The following is a 19,276-nucleotide window of genomic DNA, read 5'->3' as shown; positions in this document are numbered from 1 at the left end:
AACATCTATGGGTACAATTTTGAAACAAATTTCCAGCCTTCCTTTTTACTTTGATTTTGTTCTAGTAGCAACAGTACGTAATGTCCTAGGACAAGGCTCTTTATTCACAATCTCTCACCGTACTCAGGCCAAAAACAGCACTTTTTGGATAGGAAGAAAAAAGCTATTATGCCACCTAACAGGGGTCATGTTCTCTATGTTAAGTACCCGTTGTTGTTGGCTAGGGACCCCATATAAAACACTTTGGATACGTTTAGTGGATATTAAGCGCTAAATAAATGCCAAGTAATTATTCACGCAGCTTATTTCGGTGCTTCACTGTGGTGGATGCCTGAGTTATTTATTTCGGTCTTTTCTTGAGATGGATGCTGAAGTGTTTATGTTATTTACGTTTCTTTGTTTTCGTTTATCTAGATATTTATTTATTCGATGACGATAACTGCCGATTGACGCAGTTCGTCCGCCAGCAGTTCTCGGATAATACAGTGAGAATCTGCGTTGGGATAGGTATAACTGTATCTGTATGGTTGGCGCTGAAGAAACCAATGGTCTGGTTGTATTTCAGTTTCAGCGGCGTCCCATGGCCGACTGGAGTATACGGGCCCATGTGGGCGGGCCCATGTCAGTCGGGCCTTGAAATCGTTTAGGTGTGGTGCCATGATGACCAGTTCATCCAGCCCATTCCACTCCGAGATAGTTCTAATGAAGAAAGAATTTCTGTAGTTTTGTGTTCTTGTCTGTGGGATTTTGAAGCAGTTCGAATTGTTTGTGGCGTATCTGTCAATGGGGTTTTCGGTTATGTGGTTGGTGAAAGTGAGTGCTCGGATTTTTCTTTTGTTTGGTCGTGGCGTGAAAAAGGAGTCTGCCTTTATTGATGGTATTTGATATGTTATTATCTTGATTATAAATGACAGACGGGTTTCTTTTCTTCTTTGTTGGAGGCTGGCTGATGAGGTTTCTTTCTTCTAACATTTTTGTCATGCATCCTGGGGTTCTGCTCTTATAGTTCCCAGTTATGAACCGGGCGCCTTGTCTCTGGACTCTCTCAAGTTTTTGAATATCCTCTTTCAGGTAGGAGTCCCAGGCAACTGCTCCGTATTCCAATTGTGATCTCACAAGTGCGAGGTAGGCGTTTTGTTTGCGTGACGTTGGGGCGTGGCTAAGATTTTGGTGGAGAAACGCAAGGGTGCAGCTTGTCTTTTGGGTTATTTCGGCTTCTGATTCTGATCTGCGTCGCTTGGTTCGAATCTTGTTGGGAGCGGTACCGCTTGAGTACACGTACATGGGAATTTATTTACTTGTACTCATGTGTAAAATGAGAGCCCGACCAGTAACGTTTTTTTTATCTTTGTAGTTGTAGTAGAAAAAAATAACGCCTTACACTTACAGTTACAGGCGATTCCCTTCTTTTGTTAAATTGTGTGTTAACTCGGGAACCCTTGCAAAGCGTGGTTATTACACTATATAAAAGCTCAATTTTTGGGAGGGGGGTGTTTTTATTTTTGGCTATGATAGTCAAGCGTCCTGATGTGGGAAAGATTTGTTACTGTTTGATGTTCAGTTGGTCTTGAGAGGATCAGCCTCGGAAAAAGACCTGTGAATCTGTGAACTTGCTTCAAATCAATATTTCCCCTTTAAAATTAAAGTTCTGATTGTAAACCATTAGGTTCACGGACAGACTGTTCTTTCGCGAAAGTCCAAATCTAATTTTTTAAAACAATAATCTATAGCCACATCAATCAACAGCATTGGAGTTCACCTATGTTTGAACGGGGGCCGCATTTGTCTCAATAATACAATAATGAACACCGAAAAGAAAATGATTTCAACAGAGATCAGGACAAGATCCAAGATGCGGCAATCTGAAATTATCTTGGTCTCACACTGACGAGAGTATTGCAAAACTTTATTATCATGAAAAAAAAGTCATAAAGCAAACCTATAATTATAACTATAAAAGCTACAGCTGCTCATACTCATAGCTTTGCCTTAAGTTACACAAACATCCACTCAGACATTCAAACTCTTTCTGATTCCAGCCTTCACAGCAAAAAAGTTGTAAATTCATCTCCAAGAAAAAGAAATATTTGACTTCTGCAAGAATCTGCTTGAATCAGGACCCATCCATAGGGCTCGTGGAAAATTAAGTGTAAGTTCACTGGCGTATAACATGGACAGGGCATAATGAAAAGGGACACAAGATCTTGAGGGATACGTTTTGTTTTTGTCTTCAAATGTTTAAATTTAAAGGCGCTTGCAACACATTTAGGTCATTTCAGTTTCAGCGCCAGTAAAGAGGAAATAAATGAGATAGAGAAGATATTCCAGCTTTACAATTACCTACTGTACTGTCTCAAACTTAATGATAATGTCCCTCACCAAATTTTCTATAACTTCATGTACGTATTTATGAACCAATTTGCGTAGTCCCTGTGTCAAATAATTCTTCATTTGATCTTTTTTTTCTGTGTTCTTTTCAGTTTCAACTGTATTCTGCAAAGTAGTAGGAAGTGGTCGCTGCTTGCGCCTGCCCCTCGAATAGCTTTGACATCTTTCACTTTCATTCATGGAACTCCTTTTTTCTGGTTGATGGCAATGTGGTCGATCTGATTTCTTGTTTTTCCATTGGGTGAGATATAGGCCAGCTTGTGTATATTCTTTTGCTGGAACACAGTTCCACGCCTATACTATAACAAGACCATTGTCAAGGCACATAATAATATCAATTAACTGTTGTCCATTTTCATTTCTTTCTCTGACTCCCTCCTTTCCCATGCATCGCTCATTGTCTGTCAGTCCAAACTTTAGCATTATAGTCTCCCATGAGGATCAATGTGTTTGTTTTTAAAGGTTTTACGGCGCTTGCAACACCTTTAGGTTATATCAGCGCCAGTAAAAGTAAAAAGGAAGAAAATAGGATAGCAAAAAGTTATAGAATGGCAATTAAAGCACCCAAGAGAAAGTAAGACAAAGGGGAACTGGGAACAAATAGGGATCAGATGTAGATTCCAAGAGCATACCACCAACGTACATAGTTTGAGATCACCTATAAGTCTCATCCAGACAGAAGCACAAAACCCAACAAAGAGGATTACACTCAAATTCTTACATTTTACATTGAATACAACAAATATAAAAAAACATAGATGATTTACAAGGAAAAAAATTATGCATTTGACCGTTTCCCTCCCAGCCAGGGCCAGGACAAAACCAAGTAATCTCATTCCAAGACAAAGACAGAAAGCATGTTGGAAGACAGCTATAAGGGGATAGGAGACTCAATATGTACCTCCCTCCCACTATGGAAGGTCATGTTTGTTTGTTGTTTGTTTTTAAGGGTTTTACGGCGCTTGCAACACATTTAGGTTATATCAGCGCCAGTAAAAAGGAAGAAAATGGGATAGTAAAAAGTTCTAGAATTAAAATTAAAGCACCCAAGAGAAAGTAAGACATAGGGGTACTGGCTCAAATAGGGAACAGATGTAGATTCCAAGAGAACACCGTCAAAGTACTTAGTTTGAGATCACCTACAAGTCTCATCCAGACACAAGCACATGTCCCCACAAATAGGAATACACTCAAATGTTTTACAAATAATATATAATAGAAATAAAACAATACAAAGCACTACTGAGAGATGATTTACAAGGGAAAAAAATATCATCTCCCAAAACTAACTGTACATTTGACTGTCTCCCTCTCAGCCAGGACCAGGACAAGACCAAGAAATCTCTTTCCAAGACAAAGACAGAAAGCATCTTGGAAAACAGATACAGGGGGATAGAAGACAGTAAGTACCTCTCTGCCCACTATGGGAGGTCAGGAACCCCACCCAGTATGGAAGGTCAGGAACCCCACCCAGCAAGACAAAACCAAGTAAACTTATTCCAAGATGAAGATAGAAAACAAGGAGGCTATTTCAGTGTCAGTAAAAAGAATGACAATGGAACATGAAAACAAGGTAAACAAAGTAGAAGGATCCCCACTACAAGCACAAATGATGGCAAAGTAACCAAATGACGAATATGAAGGGAAAAAGTCAGTTATATATATGACAAATGTTTATTATTTACAACAATGATATCATACAAGCACTATGTGGAAATAAATAAGTCTAAAAACAATACACTGTAACTAATAACGTCGATTTCCTCTAAAGCCACCAAAACCACCACCATATGCACGTCCACCTTGACCCCAACGCCCTGAAACAAAGGAGGGAAAACGCATATTAAATAGGATATCAAATCACATTGCAATATTAACATCAAAAACAGAAAACAAAGCCAACAAACAATTCAAATGAATAGTTAAACACAAAGACAATCTACTGCAAAACATGTAAGTCGAATAGGGAAAAAAAATAAAAGAAAAGACAATCTACTCCAAAAAATCAGAGCAACAATGCCTACAGCATGCATCTAAGAAGAAAGCACCAATTTTATGTATATATTAATCATTGCTATTGCATACACCTGACACATGTACTTGCAGTCTCTGTCCAGTTAAAAATCTTAGAACTATGAAACTTTGGATCCAAATTTGTGAGAGTAAAGTGTTGATTTTTTAAGTAAACCAAAGAGAATACTATTTTTATCTCCTAAAAACTACAAATTTTTATATTATCAAGCAGGCAGCTCTGGCAAAGGATATCAAGCTTAACAAAAATGTAAAAATTGCAGGACTGTAAATGGTGCTAAATACTTACTATTGCCTGCAAAACGATTTTTCTGTTCAAGTTCTAACAATTTAGGACTGATCTCTTGCTTGGCTTCACGTAAAACTTGAATCAAATCTTTTGCTTTCCTCCCATCACTATCTGTGAAAAATGTGTAGGCTGTTCCTGTGTTACCAGCACGGCCTGTACGACCAATACGATGGACATAGTCCTCTGAATTGTTAGAGTAACTAAAGTTGATCACAAACTTTACATCATCAACATCTATGGAGAAAAAAACAAAAAGGCATGAATTATTATCGAGAAGATACAAATAAACAGAAAAGTTCCAATTCCTTTATAAAACCATTTAGGAATACTCATTTAAACAAAGCCATTCTAAATTTAACTCTTGATTTCCAATTCAAAACCCAACCCACAAAATTAAAATATTCAATTCCAAACGGCCCACAACTAGACTGAGCACATACTGGAGACGTTGTGTCAAGACTGCCCATAAAATTGACGGATGGGAACAGCAATGGGGGTTAAGAAAGAGGATAAATGCAGCAGCATCCGGACACAAAACCTCCTGCATGTACTCACAACAATGTGTCTTAACACAGAGATAGCGTAGAAATCTCAAGTGCTCATCAAAGCGCTTTATATGACTGGTGGCAATAGATGTTGAAATACTTAAGGGGTGGATCAATCATTACACTATAGGGGAAGACAGTAGTCACTGAACAAATATGTAAAGAAGAAAATGACAGATTTCACAAGCTATTAATTAGAAATAAGAAATTATCCTGAGTTAACCTCCTCGAAGTGAAGAGGAGAATATTAGCATGTCAATCAAGACCAGCTTCTGTGAGAGTGATTTTTATCCGTCTGTCTGTGTTATGAGGTGTTCTGCAAATGTCTCATATGAATCAAATGTGAAATCAACCGACAAAACTTTACAATTCATAGATGAAAACATCTCCCCTAGTAGAAATTTTATTTCCTTTTCCTTCTCTTTCTGAGCGTCAGATGTTTCATCCTTACAATGAATATTTGAATAATTAAAACCTAATCATGTTCACCACCCCAGAAAATTGCCACTCAGTACTTACGCCCGGTTCGCACTACCTGACGATCAGCTCATAGTTTGTCTAAGACTAGAACTGGCATCAACTTCGAGATTACAAACGCCTCTCCTTGTCAGTGCCCACAGTGAGATCTTTGATGCCGGCATTCATTTTTCTTCCATGATCTGCTTCACACCTATAACAGGCTTTCAATTTTCTTCCATGATCTGCTTCACACCTATATCAGGCTATGAAAACATAAACAATGTAATAAGTTAGTAACAGTATTAAAAGGGCATAAAGGAGGTATCCCAAAAAAACAAAAATGAAAATAAATAAATAAATATCTTTAACAATATATAAACAAGGCAGTTTAAAAATCTTATAAAATGGCAAGCTAGCTGTCTCATGCCCAATGTACGATAACACGAAAAAAAAAATTTGCATTTTGAACATTCAAAATAAACTTTGAGGATTAAATTAGTACCAACAACATCAGTAACTTAACAGTCACTTCAGTACACTCCGGATAATCACAACAGTCCCCAAGAAACGGAATTAATTCTGGTTAATTGCAACAAAATTTCAATCCCAAAAAGAGGGAAATTCAATAAATCAAACAAAATCTCATCATGGGTGAAATCACGACAGGTTGAAGAATCGAGAATGGGCAGCGCTTAATGCTACAGTAGTGTGTCACCACTCTACTCGTTACAAAAGAGGGCATGGCTTTGTGAGGTTATCTGTGACCATGAGATAGGAGGTGAGGGGGGTGGGTATAGGCTAACAAGAAGAATACAATGACAGTTGTAAGGAGAGACTGAACGATATCCTTTGATTCGGGATTGAAAACTTTGCATTGTGACCAATAAGTTTGGCGAGAGCTCATTGTCTCTCATCAAGGCTAATAATCCCTTATGAGTGAAAGTAAATTCAATCTGAATAAGATGTTGGCCTGCATCAAAGCTGCTTTAGCTTGTCAAAATGTATACAGGACTGTCAAATGGTTTTTGATCAATCAAACTGCTCAGACTGTGGACTAAGAACAATGCTAAAACAATGGGTTGGAGATTACCATATGTGTAAAATGTTGCAATAATGGACAGGAAACTCAACTATGGTTAATTGCAACATTTTCGCTGATCCCAAGGTGTTGCAATTATCCAGAGTGGACTGTACAATCACATACACATACCCACCAATATACACCAAAAAAATATTTTCTAAATTGTTCAGCCACACCGCCATACATCAATCGTGAAATGATTAACTAGCAGTTGCATAAAATTCAGATCAATCTATCAAGGAAAAGTAAAAGAAAAAGCCAGGAAAAAAAACCATGGAAAGAACTATAGAGTAAATTCCCTGAGAGCAATGATCAACTTAAAATATTTATCATAAAAGCAGAAGGAAAAGTATGGAAACTTTTTACGCAACATACCTAACCCTCTGGCAGCAACATCTGTGGCAATGAGAATAGGCTTGTTACCTTTGCGGAAACCTGAAACAGAAATGCATTTACATATGTATTGATTATGAGATAAATCGTTTCTAGATGTCTAACGGTGCTTTCAACACTATCATATCATTTAGGTGTCTGCTTCTAGCTTTGATCAATATCTATCGACCCAGAGAGGCCACTGCTGCTCTATCGTGTTAAAACTTTTGTAATAAAATTTTTAAACCGTATTAGTTAATGTCTATTTACAATTTCTTCTGCAGTAGTTACAAATACAAAAAATCTACAAGGGCAATGGACATGAAAGTAAGCTATACAGATGAATAACAAACAACTAAAACAGAAAAAGAAAAAGAAACAAAAAAAAAAAAAAAAACTTACAACCAAGAGCCCAGTCTCTGGCTTCTTGAGTTTTGTCCCCATGGATGCAAAGGACTGGCCACCTGTGAAACGACAATGAATAATAAGATAGGTGAGACAGAGACGAAAAAGAAAAAGAAATAAGTAACAAGCACCCACCAAATATCAAAATATAACAAATATTGGCAAGAGACAATTTATTATTAGAATTCAAACTTCCATTCCCACCCAACAAAGCATTATGATTAAGACAAGAAAAAACAACAACCCACCAGTACTTTAGAGGGTCAAGAGTTTAAAAGAAAATGATGGAATATGCCTAAATGAATCAGCCATACCCTGTATCAAGGAAGAGACTATGCACAAAGGCGAAACAGGCCTAAAATGTTTCATAAGTGTTTAAACTTACCCATCCCCCTTCATTCGTCTTTGAAGATCATCAGCCTTTCTTTTTGTGTCTACAAATATCAAAGTTTTTTTATCCTGTTGTTTCATAATCTCAGTCATGAGTTTCACTAGTCTGAAAAAAGAAAAAAAATTTCATATTCATGTAACAATCATACACCCAGAATTTCTCTCTGTGATCTTAGAAAAATCACAAAATATGACTCCTAATGCCAATGAAAGGATTTGGTATCTGATGTCAATCACTGAAATTCTGCACTAACGATGGTCATTAATATAGGGCTAAAACCAAGACAATTATGAAATCTTAAGCCAAACTTTATTGCTTGCTTATATCATCTAGTACTCTGGAAATACAACATAGAGAAAGCAAGATTCACTAAAGAATGATTCAACAGAATAATGTGTGAATGCTCTTTCTTCAAATCTGGATTTTTTTAAAGCAAAAAAAAAAACACACAAAAAAACTGTCAGTTTCCAACTCACTTTTCTTCCTTTTCATATTCCTTGCATACGTCAACTATCTGCAAAATGTTGTGATTAGCTGTCAGCTCTAGAGCACCAACATTGACTTGAACATATTCACCCAAGAATTCCTCTGCCAGTCTACGAACTTCTTTGGGCCAAGTGGCACTGAACATCAGAGTCTGTCGGTCAGGCTGGAAATAATATGTACATTTAATTTATTTTTCAGTACTTTGGCTAAATAACAAAACAAATAGAACAAGTTCTGGATTGTCCATGTCAATTCAAGCCATCAATGTAATCCAAAAGCTTAAAATTTTGAGAGAAATTAAAATTGGCCAGTGTGATACTAATAAAATATACAAATGAATCAATTCCAATATCTTAAAAATTCTAAAAACATTTCACATCCATAATTAATAACTTGCTATGTACTTATGATTCACAAGAATTTACCAAAGCCAAAAAAATATTTTAAAACCCAAATAGACTTGCCAACCCATTTTGCCATAATTAGTAGCCATTCGTAGACACAAAAATGTCAATATAGAATTTCACTCATCGGTGTAAAAAGCCTTAAAACAAAACTTGAGCAGTACACAACTTAATTCTCTAGGGTGACTCAAGTCACTTTTGTATCTGGTCAAAGTGAATACTCATGATTTCCGCTACAAGTTTCAACTAAAATAATACCCACTGTTGCATAAAAATTTGTAATAGATGTGACAATTTCATAAATTCGTAGCTGATGTCTAAAGTTCGTTGTTTTGTTTTGTATTTAAGGGTTTTACGGCGCTTGCAACACAAGGTTATATCAGCGCCAGTAAAAAGGAAGAAAATGGGATAGTAAAAAGTTCTAAAATTACAATTAAAGCACAAAAGAAAAGGTAAGACAAAGGGGAATTGGTTCAAATAGGGAATAGATGTAGATTCCAAGAGCACACCGTCAAAGTTTGAGATCACCTAAAAGTCTCATCCAGACACAAGCACAGGTCCCAAATAAGAGGAATACACTCAAATGTCTACCAATCATATAATATAATATGTAAACAAAACATAATACAATGCATAACAGAGAGATGATATACAAGGAAAAAAAATATCATCTCCCAAAACTATAACTATCATTCGACTGTTTCCCTCCCAGCCAAGGAACTCCGGCAAGGATCAGAACAAAACTAAGTAATCTCATTCCAAGACAATGACAGGAAACAATTGGAAAACGGGTATAGGGGGATAGAAGACACAGCATGTACCTCCCTGCCCACTATAGGAGGTCAGGATCCCCACCCAGATCTCTAAAGTACATATATGAATACGAAAAATTCCAAGGGTTTGGTAATGTCTGGTTACAACAAAATAGAAGCCGATCAAAAAATAAAGAGCATCAAACTTACTCTAATCTGTTGAAAAATCTTCCTGATCTGGGGCTCAAAACCCATGTCCAACATTCTGTCAGCCTCATCTAAAACCAAATATGTAACCCTTCTCAGATTGGTTGCACCAGACTCCAAAAAGTCTATCAACCTACCAGGGGTTGCAATGCAAATCTCAGCACCTGGGAAAAAAAGGGAATAAATATTTGAATGGAAATAAATGTAACTATAAATAACAAAGTTTAACATGAAATACATATATGATAAAACAAGACTGAAATAACCACCATACATTCCTTTTCCCATAATTCAGGTGGAAGAGATAAGGGAAATTCTCTCTAATCCAGGCGTTCTTGATTGGGACTCCAATAATTAAGCATGGGATTCATTGTTTTGATATAATCCAGACTCATCCAAATAAGTGACTAATGTACCAGGGTAGCACCCTTTCAGAAATCAAATCAAAAAATGACACAAAAACAGCCATACACCCACCTGATCGGAGGTCCCGGACTTGTGGTCCCTTTGGCGCTCCACCATAGACACAAACACTTCTAGCATTTGCAGATCTACCAAATTCCCATGCAACTTCCAACACTTGCTGGGCCAATTCCCTTGTGGGCACCAACACCAGAATCTGAAGCAAGACAGGCATATCAAAGATTCAAATTTAAAAGAGTTGAGGGGCATACGTTTAACAGCCAAGCATATAAAAAATATAAAAACCAATCACTCCTGACCCGTCCCATGAAAGTTTACTTTAATAAGTATTGAAACAACAAAGTGACCTGAAAATTAAACTGGTAATCCCCGATAAAGACTGAAGATCTTATTTTTGTTTTAGTTGGTGTGTGTGTGTGGTGTGGGGGGGGGGGGGGGGGGGGGGGGAGGGAAGAGATATGAACTCAGTTAAATCACTTGCAGAATTAAATAAAAACGTTCAGTTCAGCAGTGTAGTTAGAATTGGGTGATCCACTAAAAGTGTCAGATATTCTAAAATAAATGGTGGACCGAGGCTACAAAATCAGGTTCTATATGAAGTTGAACTCACCATGGGGCCATCTCCGCGTTCAAGCCATGGCTGGTTGGTCATGTGAATAATACCTGGCATCATAAACTGGTAAAACAAAAGAAATAATTTTGGTAAAAATGTATTAAAAGAGATCTTTATGGTACATGTGATATTAGGTCACATCAAGACAAAATCTCAATGACTCAAATAAATAAAATAAACAGACGATGAAGATGAAGTACAAGTTCTAGTGGTGTGAAAACTCACCCCAAGTGTTTTTCCAGAGCCTGTCTGTGCAATACCAACCATATTTTTCCCAGAGAGGGCAATGGGCCAAGACATTGACTGGATAGCAGTTGGTTTTTCCCAGTTGTTTTTGCGGATCTCTTTCATCACAGGGCCTGAAAGTAAATAATTTTTTTTTTTTAATCAACAATGAAACCTCAAAGAAAGATAACCCAGCAAACCTACAATAATTCTTTTTTTAATTACCAATCATATACTATGGGTAGCAAAACTTATAGATTTTGACTAACACCAGTTATTTCCTTCTGTTCGGATAGTATGCTTGGCCATCGCAAAGTACTTTCCTCCAGATCTTAGGAAGAAACTGAAACATTGCTGTGTGGGAGTCCCATAACTAGTGGAAAGTGTTCTACAAATTGGAACTAACTAGCTTAAACAACTATAGATTGCTCTTTGAAAAAAAAAAATTGCCCCAAGAAATCTTATCAGGTGAGAGTAGTCAAGGGTATTGTGTACATTACAAAGGGACAGAACCAATGTATTCTGTCAATAAATGAACCATCTAGACATGTTTCACAATATATTTGATAAAATACGACTCTCAAACTACAATTGAGATGTATCCAAAATTGTGCAGGAAAAAAAAATTATTTACCACTGGGGAAGTGATACTTATTAAAAAAGGTACTTTTATAGTATTTTGAAGTATTTCAAGATACAGACCAAAAGCTGCAAATGGCTTACCTGGAAGGTTACCTTCTTCAAACTGCAGAACAGGATTTGGGACATCACGACCAGATGTTGTGATTTGGTGTTCACTTTGAAACTGTTGGATTTCCATCTGGTAAAATTATAAAAATGAAAATTATCATTCTGGCACAAAACGCCGAACTCTGATACTGATATAGCTTCAAATTTTATTAATAGCAATGGAAAGTTATTTATTCCAACCAAAATAATAAATGCCTTCAAAGAGCATCTTTTTAATAAAGGATAGTCTTTTGTTTCAATCAGAAATATGTAAAAAAGTAAACTTATGGATTTTAATCCATATAGGCACAACAAACTGAAAAGACTTACAGGCGATCTGTTTGCAGCTGAAGGACTCTCTCTATAAAAATTTTTCTCAAACGGAGGCAATTTGTCAAGTCCACCAAAGCTATTGCCATTGCTGGTGCCATTCTTGTTCTCGTCACTGAAGTTATAACTGCTGCCTTTCTTGTAGTCTCTATTACCATTGCGTTGTCCTCCATTGTTGCTCCCCCAATTTCCACCACTGTTTCCCCAACTGCCACCTCCATTGGCTCTGTACTTGCCACTGAGAATTTTGTTAAAACATGAACAAATTGAATACAGTGCAATCCACTTTAAACAACACCCTTTTCTACAGCAACATTATGTTCGTCCTAAATTTTTCCTATATATATAATTAGTGACTCACTTCAGTGCATACATTTTCGTTTTTAAAAACCTGCATAGCGACATTGACACGATATGAAAAGTGAGAATGATAGATTGCAGACAAAGCAGTGAGAGAAAATAGGGCCTGAATAATTTGAAGCTTTAATATTCTACAAAGGACAGGATTTTCTTGTATATAGTAAATAAATTGGTCATAATACAAAGGGGCTGAGAGGCCATAGAGGTAGACCAGACATATCATATAGTGTTTTTCTGTATTTCCGTTAATGGAGCACATTCACGGGTCTATCTGGAGAAATTTTATATGCAGACACCAATGACTTTTAGGAAATATAGGTAGTTGCTCACCTTAAATTAGTTTTATTTATCCAAAGATAAAATTGGCCTCTAGGCTATCAGGCCACTAAAATAAGTTTTCATTACTTTCATGGTCTAAAAATTTCCAGTCGAGCGAAAGCCTGACAACTTTGTTAGTGATCAGTTGTACCCGAGTCACAACCCTAAGCACTTCAATGTCTCTTTGAATAAATAAAACTGCAGATGAGCCACTAAGTATAAATCTTAATTGTCATTGAAGTGGCTCCTGGATATGAAATTTTCCCCTTACATCTGTTTTTGTAATCGCAAAATTACGGGGGGGAAAGTTATGACACCATGTTAGAATTTCAAACCATAATAGAAGTGGAATTAGGGTTATAACACTTAAGGAAGACGTGATTAAATATCACTTAACCAACTGGCTCTGTAGCTGTAGTGATAACCTACTGGATTCTAGCCTTGAAAGTACTGGATTAGACACTTAAAGAAGACAATTTCTTTTCTTTTTTTTAAATTATACTAATACTATTATAATGCTATTTTCACTGTACGTGATTATCTGGGTAGGCTATATTAATATTAACATGTTATATTGCAGCCCTTCATATAAAATATCGGAAAACTCATAAATCTAAATCGAAACGTTGAAAATGTCTTGCATATTTCTTTCAGAATTTTTGTGCACCTCCTCCCCCCAAACATTTATTAATATGATAACTTTACACCCCTTCTCTAAAAAGCATCAATTCAATTGTAACAATTATCTCAAGTCTTCATCTGCGTCAGATTCACTGTGACATTTTATAAATTCAAAACCGAAGGAAAATCTAATTCTAACTTTTTTTTTAATGAGATAAAGTTAAAGTTGAGTTAAAGGAATGTAATAGGCTACAGCACAGGGTTTGCCAGGGCCAGGGCGTAGTTTATTGGATTTAGAGAGCCTCTCTTGACACTAACTCCTAACTGTGCGGCTATGTGGTCTAGTGGTATGACATTCGCTTTCGAATCGGAAGGTCCTGGGTTCAAGCCTCCTGCTCGGCGCATAGTTGAGTCCTTGGAAAAGGCTCTTTATCACATTCTCTAGGTAGTCGCATCGCCCGTGGCTGAGCCGCTGATCGAGCCCCGATATCGATGTTACGGCTCTGGAGTGAAAATTGTGTTAACCGGTGAACATAGTTTTACTTCCATTGCCGTGGAATCGCTTCCTGTGCACTAATTTCGTCACTTCCGGTCTCATTTTAAAGAGGAGAAGCCAGCGCATCAGGCGGCGTTTTCAGATTTTTAATCCGTTCATTCTTTGTTCAGATGCCAGCTGTTTGAAAATTTGGTAAGTTTTAACTTCATTTTAAATACATTTTTCATTATATTACCTATTTTTAATTAATGTTATATTATTCGCCAACCATTTTTCTCTATTTGTGTGAATTTTGGTGGTGATTGATGCTGGCGAAAGCGTCTTTTAGTGACTTTAAATACGACGCGTGTTCATGAAGTTGGCGACGGCCAACCAGGATTGCCTCTCGATGTATCCCCGAGTCTCCTGTGTACAGTGCAGTCTGTAAACTATCGACTGCGTTTGCTTTTGTGACTTGTATAAATAATTTCAAGCTGAATAATTGCTGTAAAAAGACTGAAAATAGTCCCATCCATAATTTTAGTTTTATTTTATGAATGAATGTTGAAACTGAAATGACTTTTTAACTGGGATGATACCGGACAACTAAAAATTATGTTCCACTGATATTATTTTTTATCTTTTATTTTTGTTTGTTCTGCAGGTTAAGTGTGTTGGTTTAATTTAATGTGGTTAATTTCAATACAAATAATACAGAATAGCATGATAGAGTCAATTCAAGTGAAAGTATATTTCATTCATTACTTTACTCTTTACCACAACAAAAATTATTATATAACTTTTAATTTTGTTGATTTAATCATAATCGAAGTACTTTTTTTGTTTTCAGAGTCAGACGTTCATTATGACACCACATTTTCATGTTTCATTTCCTGCCTTGTATTTTTAAATATGAAATTGAAATAACAACATGAATTTGATTGTCTGCCACCTCCAACTCCAGTCGTCTGCCGCCTCTAACTCCAGTCGTCTGTCTTGTATTTTTAAATATGAGATTGAAATAACAACATGAATTTGATTGTCTGCCACCTCCAACTCCCGTCATCTGCCTCCTCCAGCTCCAATAATCTGCCTTGTATTTTTAAATATGAAATTGAAATAACAACATGAATTTGATTGTCTGCCACCTCCAACTCCAGTCGTCTGCCCTCTCGAACTCCAGTCGTCTGTCTTGTATTTTTAAATATGAGATTGAAATAACAACATGAATTTGATTGTCTGCCACCTCCAGCTCCTATAATCTGCCTTGTATATTTGAATATATGAAATTGTAATAACAACATGAATTTGATTGTCTGCCACCTCCAACTCCCGTCGTCTGCCGCCTCCAGCTCCAGTCGTCTGTCTTGTATTTTTAAATATGAGATTGAAATAACAACATGAATTTGATTGTCTGCCACCTCCAACTCCCGTCATCTGCCTCCTCCAGCTCCAATAATCTGCCTTGTATTTTTAAATATGAAATTGAAATAACAACATGAATTTGATTGTCTGCCACCTCCAACTCCAGTCGTCTGCCGCCTCGAACTCCAGTCGTCTGTCTTGTATTCTTAAATATGAGATTGAAATAACAACATGAATTTGATTGTCTGCCACCTCCAACTCCAGTCGTCTGCCTTCTCGAACTCCAGTCGTCTGTCTTGTATTTTTAAATATGAAATTGAAATAACAACATGAATTTGATTGTCTGCCACCTCCAGCTCCTATAATCTGCCTTGTATTTTTGAATATATGAAATTGTAATAACATGAATTTGATTGTCTGCCACCTCCAACTCCCGTCGTCTGCCGCCTCCAGCTCCAATAATCTGCCTTGTATTTTTAAATATGAGATTGAAATAACAACATGAATTTGATTGTCTGCCACCTCCAACTACCGTCATCTGCCTCCTCCAGCTCCAATAATCTGCCTTGTATTTTTAAATATGAAATTGAAATAACAACATGAATTTGATTGTCTGCCACCTCCAACTCCAGTCGTCTGCCGCCTTGAACTCCAGTCGTCTGTCTTGTATTTTTAAATATGAGATTGAAATAACAACATGAATTTGATTGTCTGCCACCTCCAACTCCCGTCGTCTGCCTCCTCCAGCTCCAATAATCTGCCTCGTATTTTTAAATATGAAATTGAAATAGCAACATGAATTTGATCATCTGCCGCCTCCAGCTCCAATAATCTATCTTGTATTTTTAAATATGAAATTGAAGTAACAACATGAATTCGATCGTCAGTCTCCCCCAACTACTTCTGTATCATTGCTTGGACTTCGATGTATTTATTCAGTATCATTACCTGGATATTGCCTGTGTCTACATTCCATGCAGCCAACAACCCAGAGTGCCTAGATTTTGTTTTCTGTCTTTTGCCACATCTCAGCCATCTTATGGATTTAAGCGAGTCAGTACGTGAGTACCCTTTAATTATCTGTTCTCTTAGTGATGTTGAATGCAAAGCAATTATCAAATTTTCTAAAGTTCATTTCAATTTTAATGTAGTTTAATAGTTAGTCATATGATACATCTCTTCGAGATGTTCAGTTTGATATATGACATGCCTATGTTGCAGAAAGTTTGCAAAGTGTCGGTATTTATCGGCTTATTGTTTGTTATTATGTAATATGTTACGTAATATTCAATTTTGCATTTTCAGGTTAAGTTTTCTCTACCACTCTTATGTAGTTCTTGTTTTTAATTTTGCATTTTTATCACTGACCATGTTTGCATATATAAAGCGGCAAGCTTGTTTCTCCCGAGTACTGTTGGTGCCCAAATGTCTTGTCCAAGGATGCAAAAACATTGGGCAGTAAATTTGCAAGTTGCATTTACTGACACTTGTTCAACTTTATTTCTAGCCCTGTTCATTGTTTTTTGTTTTTTTTTCTTCTCTCCGAATACCAGTCATCTTTCGTCTGTTGCTCATTTGCCAATGCCAAATATTAAGTGCCTTCCCCAAGGACACAACTTTAGTGTCTAAAATTCACACGTTTACGCTCCTTTCCTCTTGTTTTAACAATTTTTTGGGTTCAAAATTAATCATAGCCATAGTATTGTAAGCATGCTCTGGAAGAAGACCACCCTCAAATCTGTTTTTAAAGTTATTACCCGTTCCTCGCGCCTTTTTTTTTCATTTTCTAGGGTTATGTAATTGCATGACGTTGCATAATATTGCATAATAATCATTTAATTTTTTTAAAATTTGCTTCGTCTTTCCTTTGCGATCATTTTGATATATGGTTTTATATGTATTCCACCCCAAATAACCGTGATTTTCCATTTCCCCCGCTTTTCGGTTGCTCTCTGGTCACAGTTTTAGTTTTTTTTTCCTCTTATATTATATTAAGTATTTTGGTCCACTTTTGCGGACTAATAATCCCGTAACTTTGGTTCTAATTGTCACATTGTCATAATTTTGGTACCATTGAAAAGTGTATTTCTTGCAGAATAGCATGAGACTATTTTGAAAACAATTGCTGCAATCTCAAATTTTCATGCAACTACCTACATTCTCTCACGGCTGTCATTATCCCCAGACACCTGTCTGGGGATAATGAAAATTTGTTATCCCCAGACACTTGGTTATTTTAAACTCTCTCTCTCTCTCTTTCTCTCTTAGTTCCTTTCTAGTTTCTAGAAAATTGTCATTATATTCGTCCCCACTCCGATCTCAAAGTGTCTAAAAAGAATAAATGATTAAAAAGCAAACAAACAGAAATATTCAGAGAGCGACCAAATGGTCAGATAGAGGAGAAAAAAAACAAACAATTTAAAAAAAAAAAAAAAAAAAATTTTCATGCTCAGAAACGGAGCAAAAGGTCAAACAAAAAGGAGTAAAAAATAGACTCGCACAAAAAAAAAAAAAAAAAAAAAAAGAAAAAAGAAAAGGAGACGGAATTAAAAAAAAAAAAAAGTGGCAGAACCAGGATTCGAACCAACGTTGATTCTGGTAAAACTTCCCGGGCAGACGACTAAACCATTCGGCCATGACACCCACTTCGAGGTCGACGCATATTGTGTATATGTAGTAACAACTGATTTAATGTTGGTTAATTTTATGTTTTTATAGATATTTTATTAACTTTCCTTATTTCTATGTGCATTTTGGAAACATTCCATATTCTGGCATGTAGATAATTGTTTAAAGGAGTGGAGTTTCAAATATATGTCTGGGGATAACAAATTTTGGTTATCCCCAGACAGATGTCTGGGGATAACGAATTTTCATTATCCCCAGACAGGTGTCTGGGGATAATCACAGCGTTCTCTCACCCTGTTACTCAGGTGTAAAATGAGTACCTGGCCGTCAACAGCATTGTCTGTCCGAAAAATTGTAATAATATCGCCTAAGAGGCATTATGTCCCGTCCTACATGTTAAATGTTGCTGTTGACCAGGGATCCCTTGTAATTTTGTAAAGCGCTTTGAGCACGTGGTTAGTGGATATTGCACTATATATAAAAGCTCAATTTTTAATTTTTTTTTAAAACTCCCATATGAATATGATGACATATGGCAGTTACTGTTAGCACCTAATTCTAATTGGGGAGGGGAAGTAGTCTGTATTCATTACAACACGCCTTTAATTAGTTGGAAGAACCTTTAATCTGATTAACACAATAAATACGGTCATACAATCTATGTACGACACGTGAGGGAGGGTGCAGTGGCAGTGGCACGTGGCATGTGGCTCACTGACGAGTCCACATTGAAAGGAGTTTCATTTCTACAAACGTCATACGTTATTAATTATAATTTAAATTCGGGTAAGCGGCCGTGCTTACGTACTGGGGGGCTGGTCATAAAAATACACAGAAAAGGGTAGAAATCAGTCTTCTTCAATGTTGATTTGAGTTGAGTAACGGCAACGGACAAGTTTGACTTGGCACAAAGTTAAGTAGCCCTGCAAAAATGGGTTATAAACACAAAACACAACTTACCCATACCCTTGATTGTTCCTAGATTCAATTCCTGGCATTTTGTATCTTTAAAGGATAAAAGTTAAAATCTGTCTTTTTTAATAGAGACAATCGGACTTCGGACACAACGTGCTTGGCTCTGGGTGAAATGAGAAAGGAGTGTACAGTGTACCAAGTAAAGTGACGAAAGCGGTGAGCAGCCGTCAATGCTTCTCATTGGTTGTCGTCATGAATGATACCAAATATAGATTTTTCGTCATCTTTTAATATAGAATTTTGTGCACTACGTCATGGTTGTATCGCTACGTCATGATAACTTGTATAAATGATAAATATCTTCATCGTGGGCGGAGACACACGCTCTGTCCAATCAGGGTTGCCAGATCATTTTTTTAGTAAGTGACCAAACTAGCTATAGCAGGAGGCCAGATTCTTCGGCA

The 19,276-nt window shown here is 36.7% G+C and overlaps 1 protein-coding gene across 4 annotated transcripts; it reads right to left on the bottom strand.

Moving 5' to 3' along the window:
* Positions 1-4,048: 4,048 nt before the first annotated feature.
* Positions 4,049-19,051, bottom strand: LOC144972940 (putative ATP-dependent RNA helicase DDX5). 4 transcript variants are annotated; one of them, XR_013645455.1, is made up of 14 exons: positions 18,858-19,051; positions 12,131-12,368; positions 11,795-11,891; positions 11,072-11,205; positions 10,844-10,909; positions 10,288-10,429; positions 9,814-9,974; positions 8,438-8,610; positions 7,956-8,066; positions 7,568-7,629; positions 7,169-7,228; positions 5,773-5,975; positions 4,709-4,942; positions 4,049-4,205 (listed from the first exon to the last, which is right to left on the bottom strand). XR_013645455.1 is itself a non-coding variant. In XM_078914778.1 (13 exons), the coding sequence occupies exons 1-13, from the start codon at positions 18,893-18,895 to the stop codon at positions 4,135-4,137; spliced, it is 1,587 nt and encodes a 528-aa protein (XP_078770904.1). In that variant the 5' UTR covers positions 18,896-19,051; the 3' UTR covers positions 4,049-4,134. The 4 variants fall into 4 exon arrangements, 2 of the variants coding, with proteins under 2 accessions (XP_078770904.1, XP_078770905.1); XR_013645456.1 differs by having other exon boundaries at positions 18,864-19,022; XM_078914778.1 differs by lacking the exon at positions 5,773-5,975.
* Between the last annotated feature and the right edge of the window lie 225 nt (positions 19,052-19,276).

This window comes from Berghia stephanieae, chromosome 5 (assembly GCF_034508935.2).
Source record: "Berghia stephanieae isolate SIO BIC M18660-M18661 chromosome 5, UCSD_Bste_1.3, whole genome shotgun sequence".
Taxonomy (NCBI): Eukaryota; Metazoa; Mollusca; class Gastropoda; order Nudibranchia; family Aeolidiidae; genus Berghia; species Berghia stephanieae.
The sequence above is the reverse complement of the archived record's forward strand: the minus strand, read 5'-3'. Positions and strand labels throughout refer to the sequence as shown.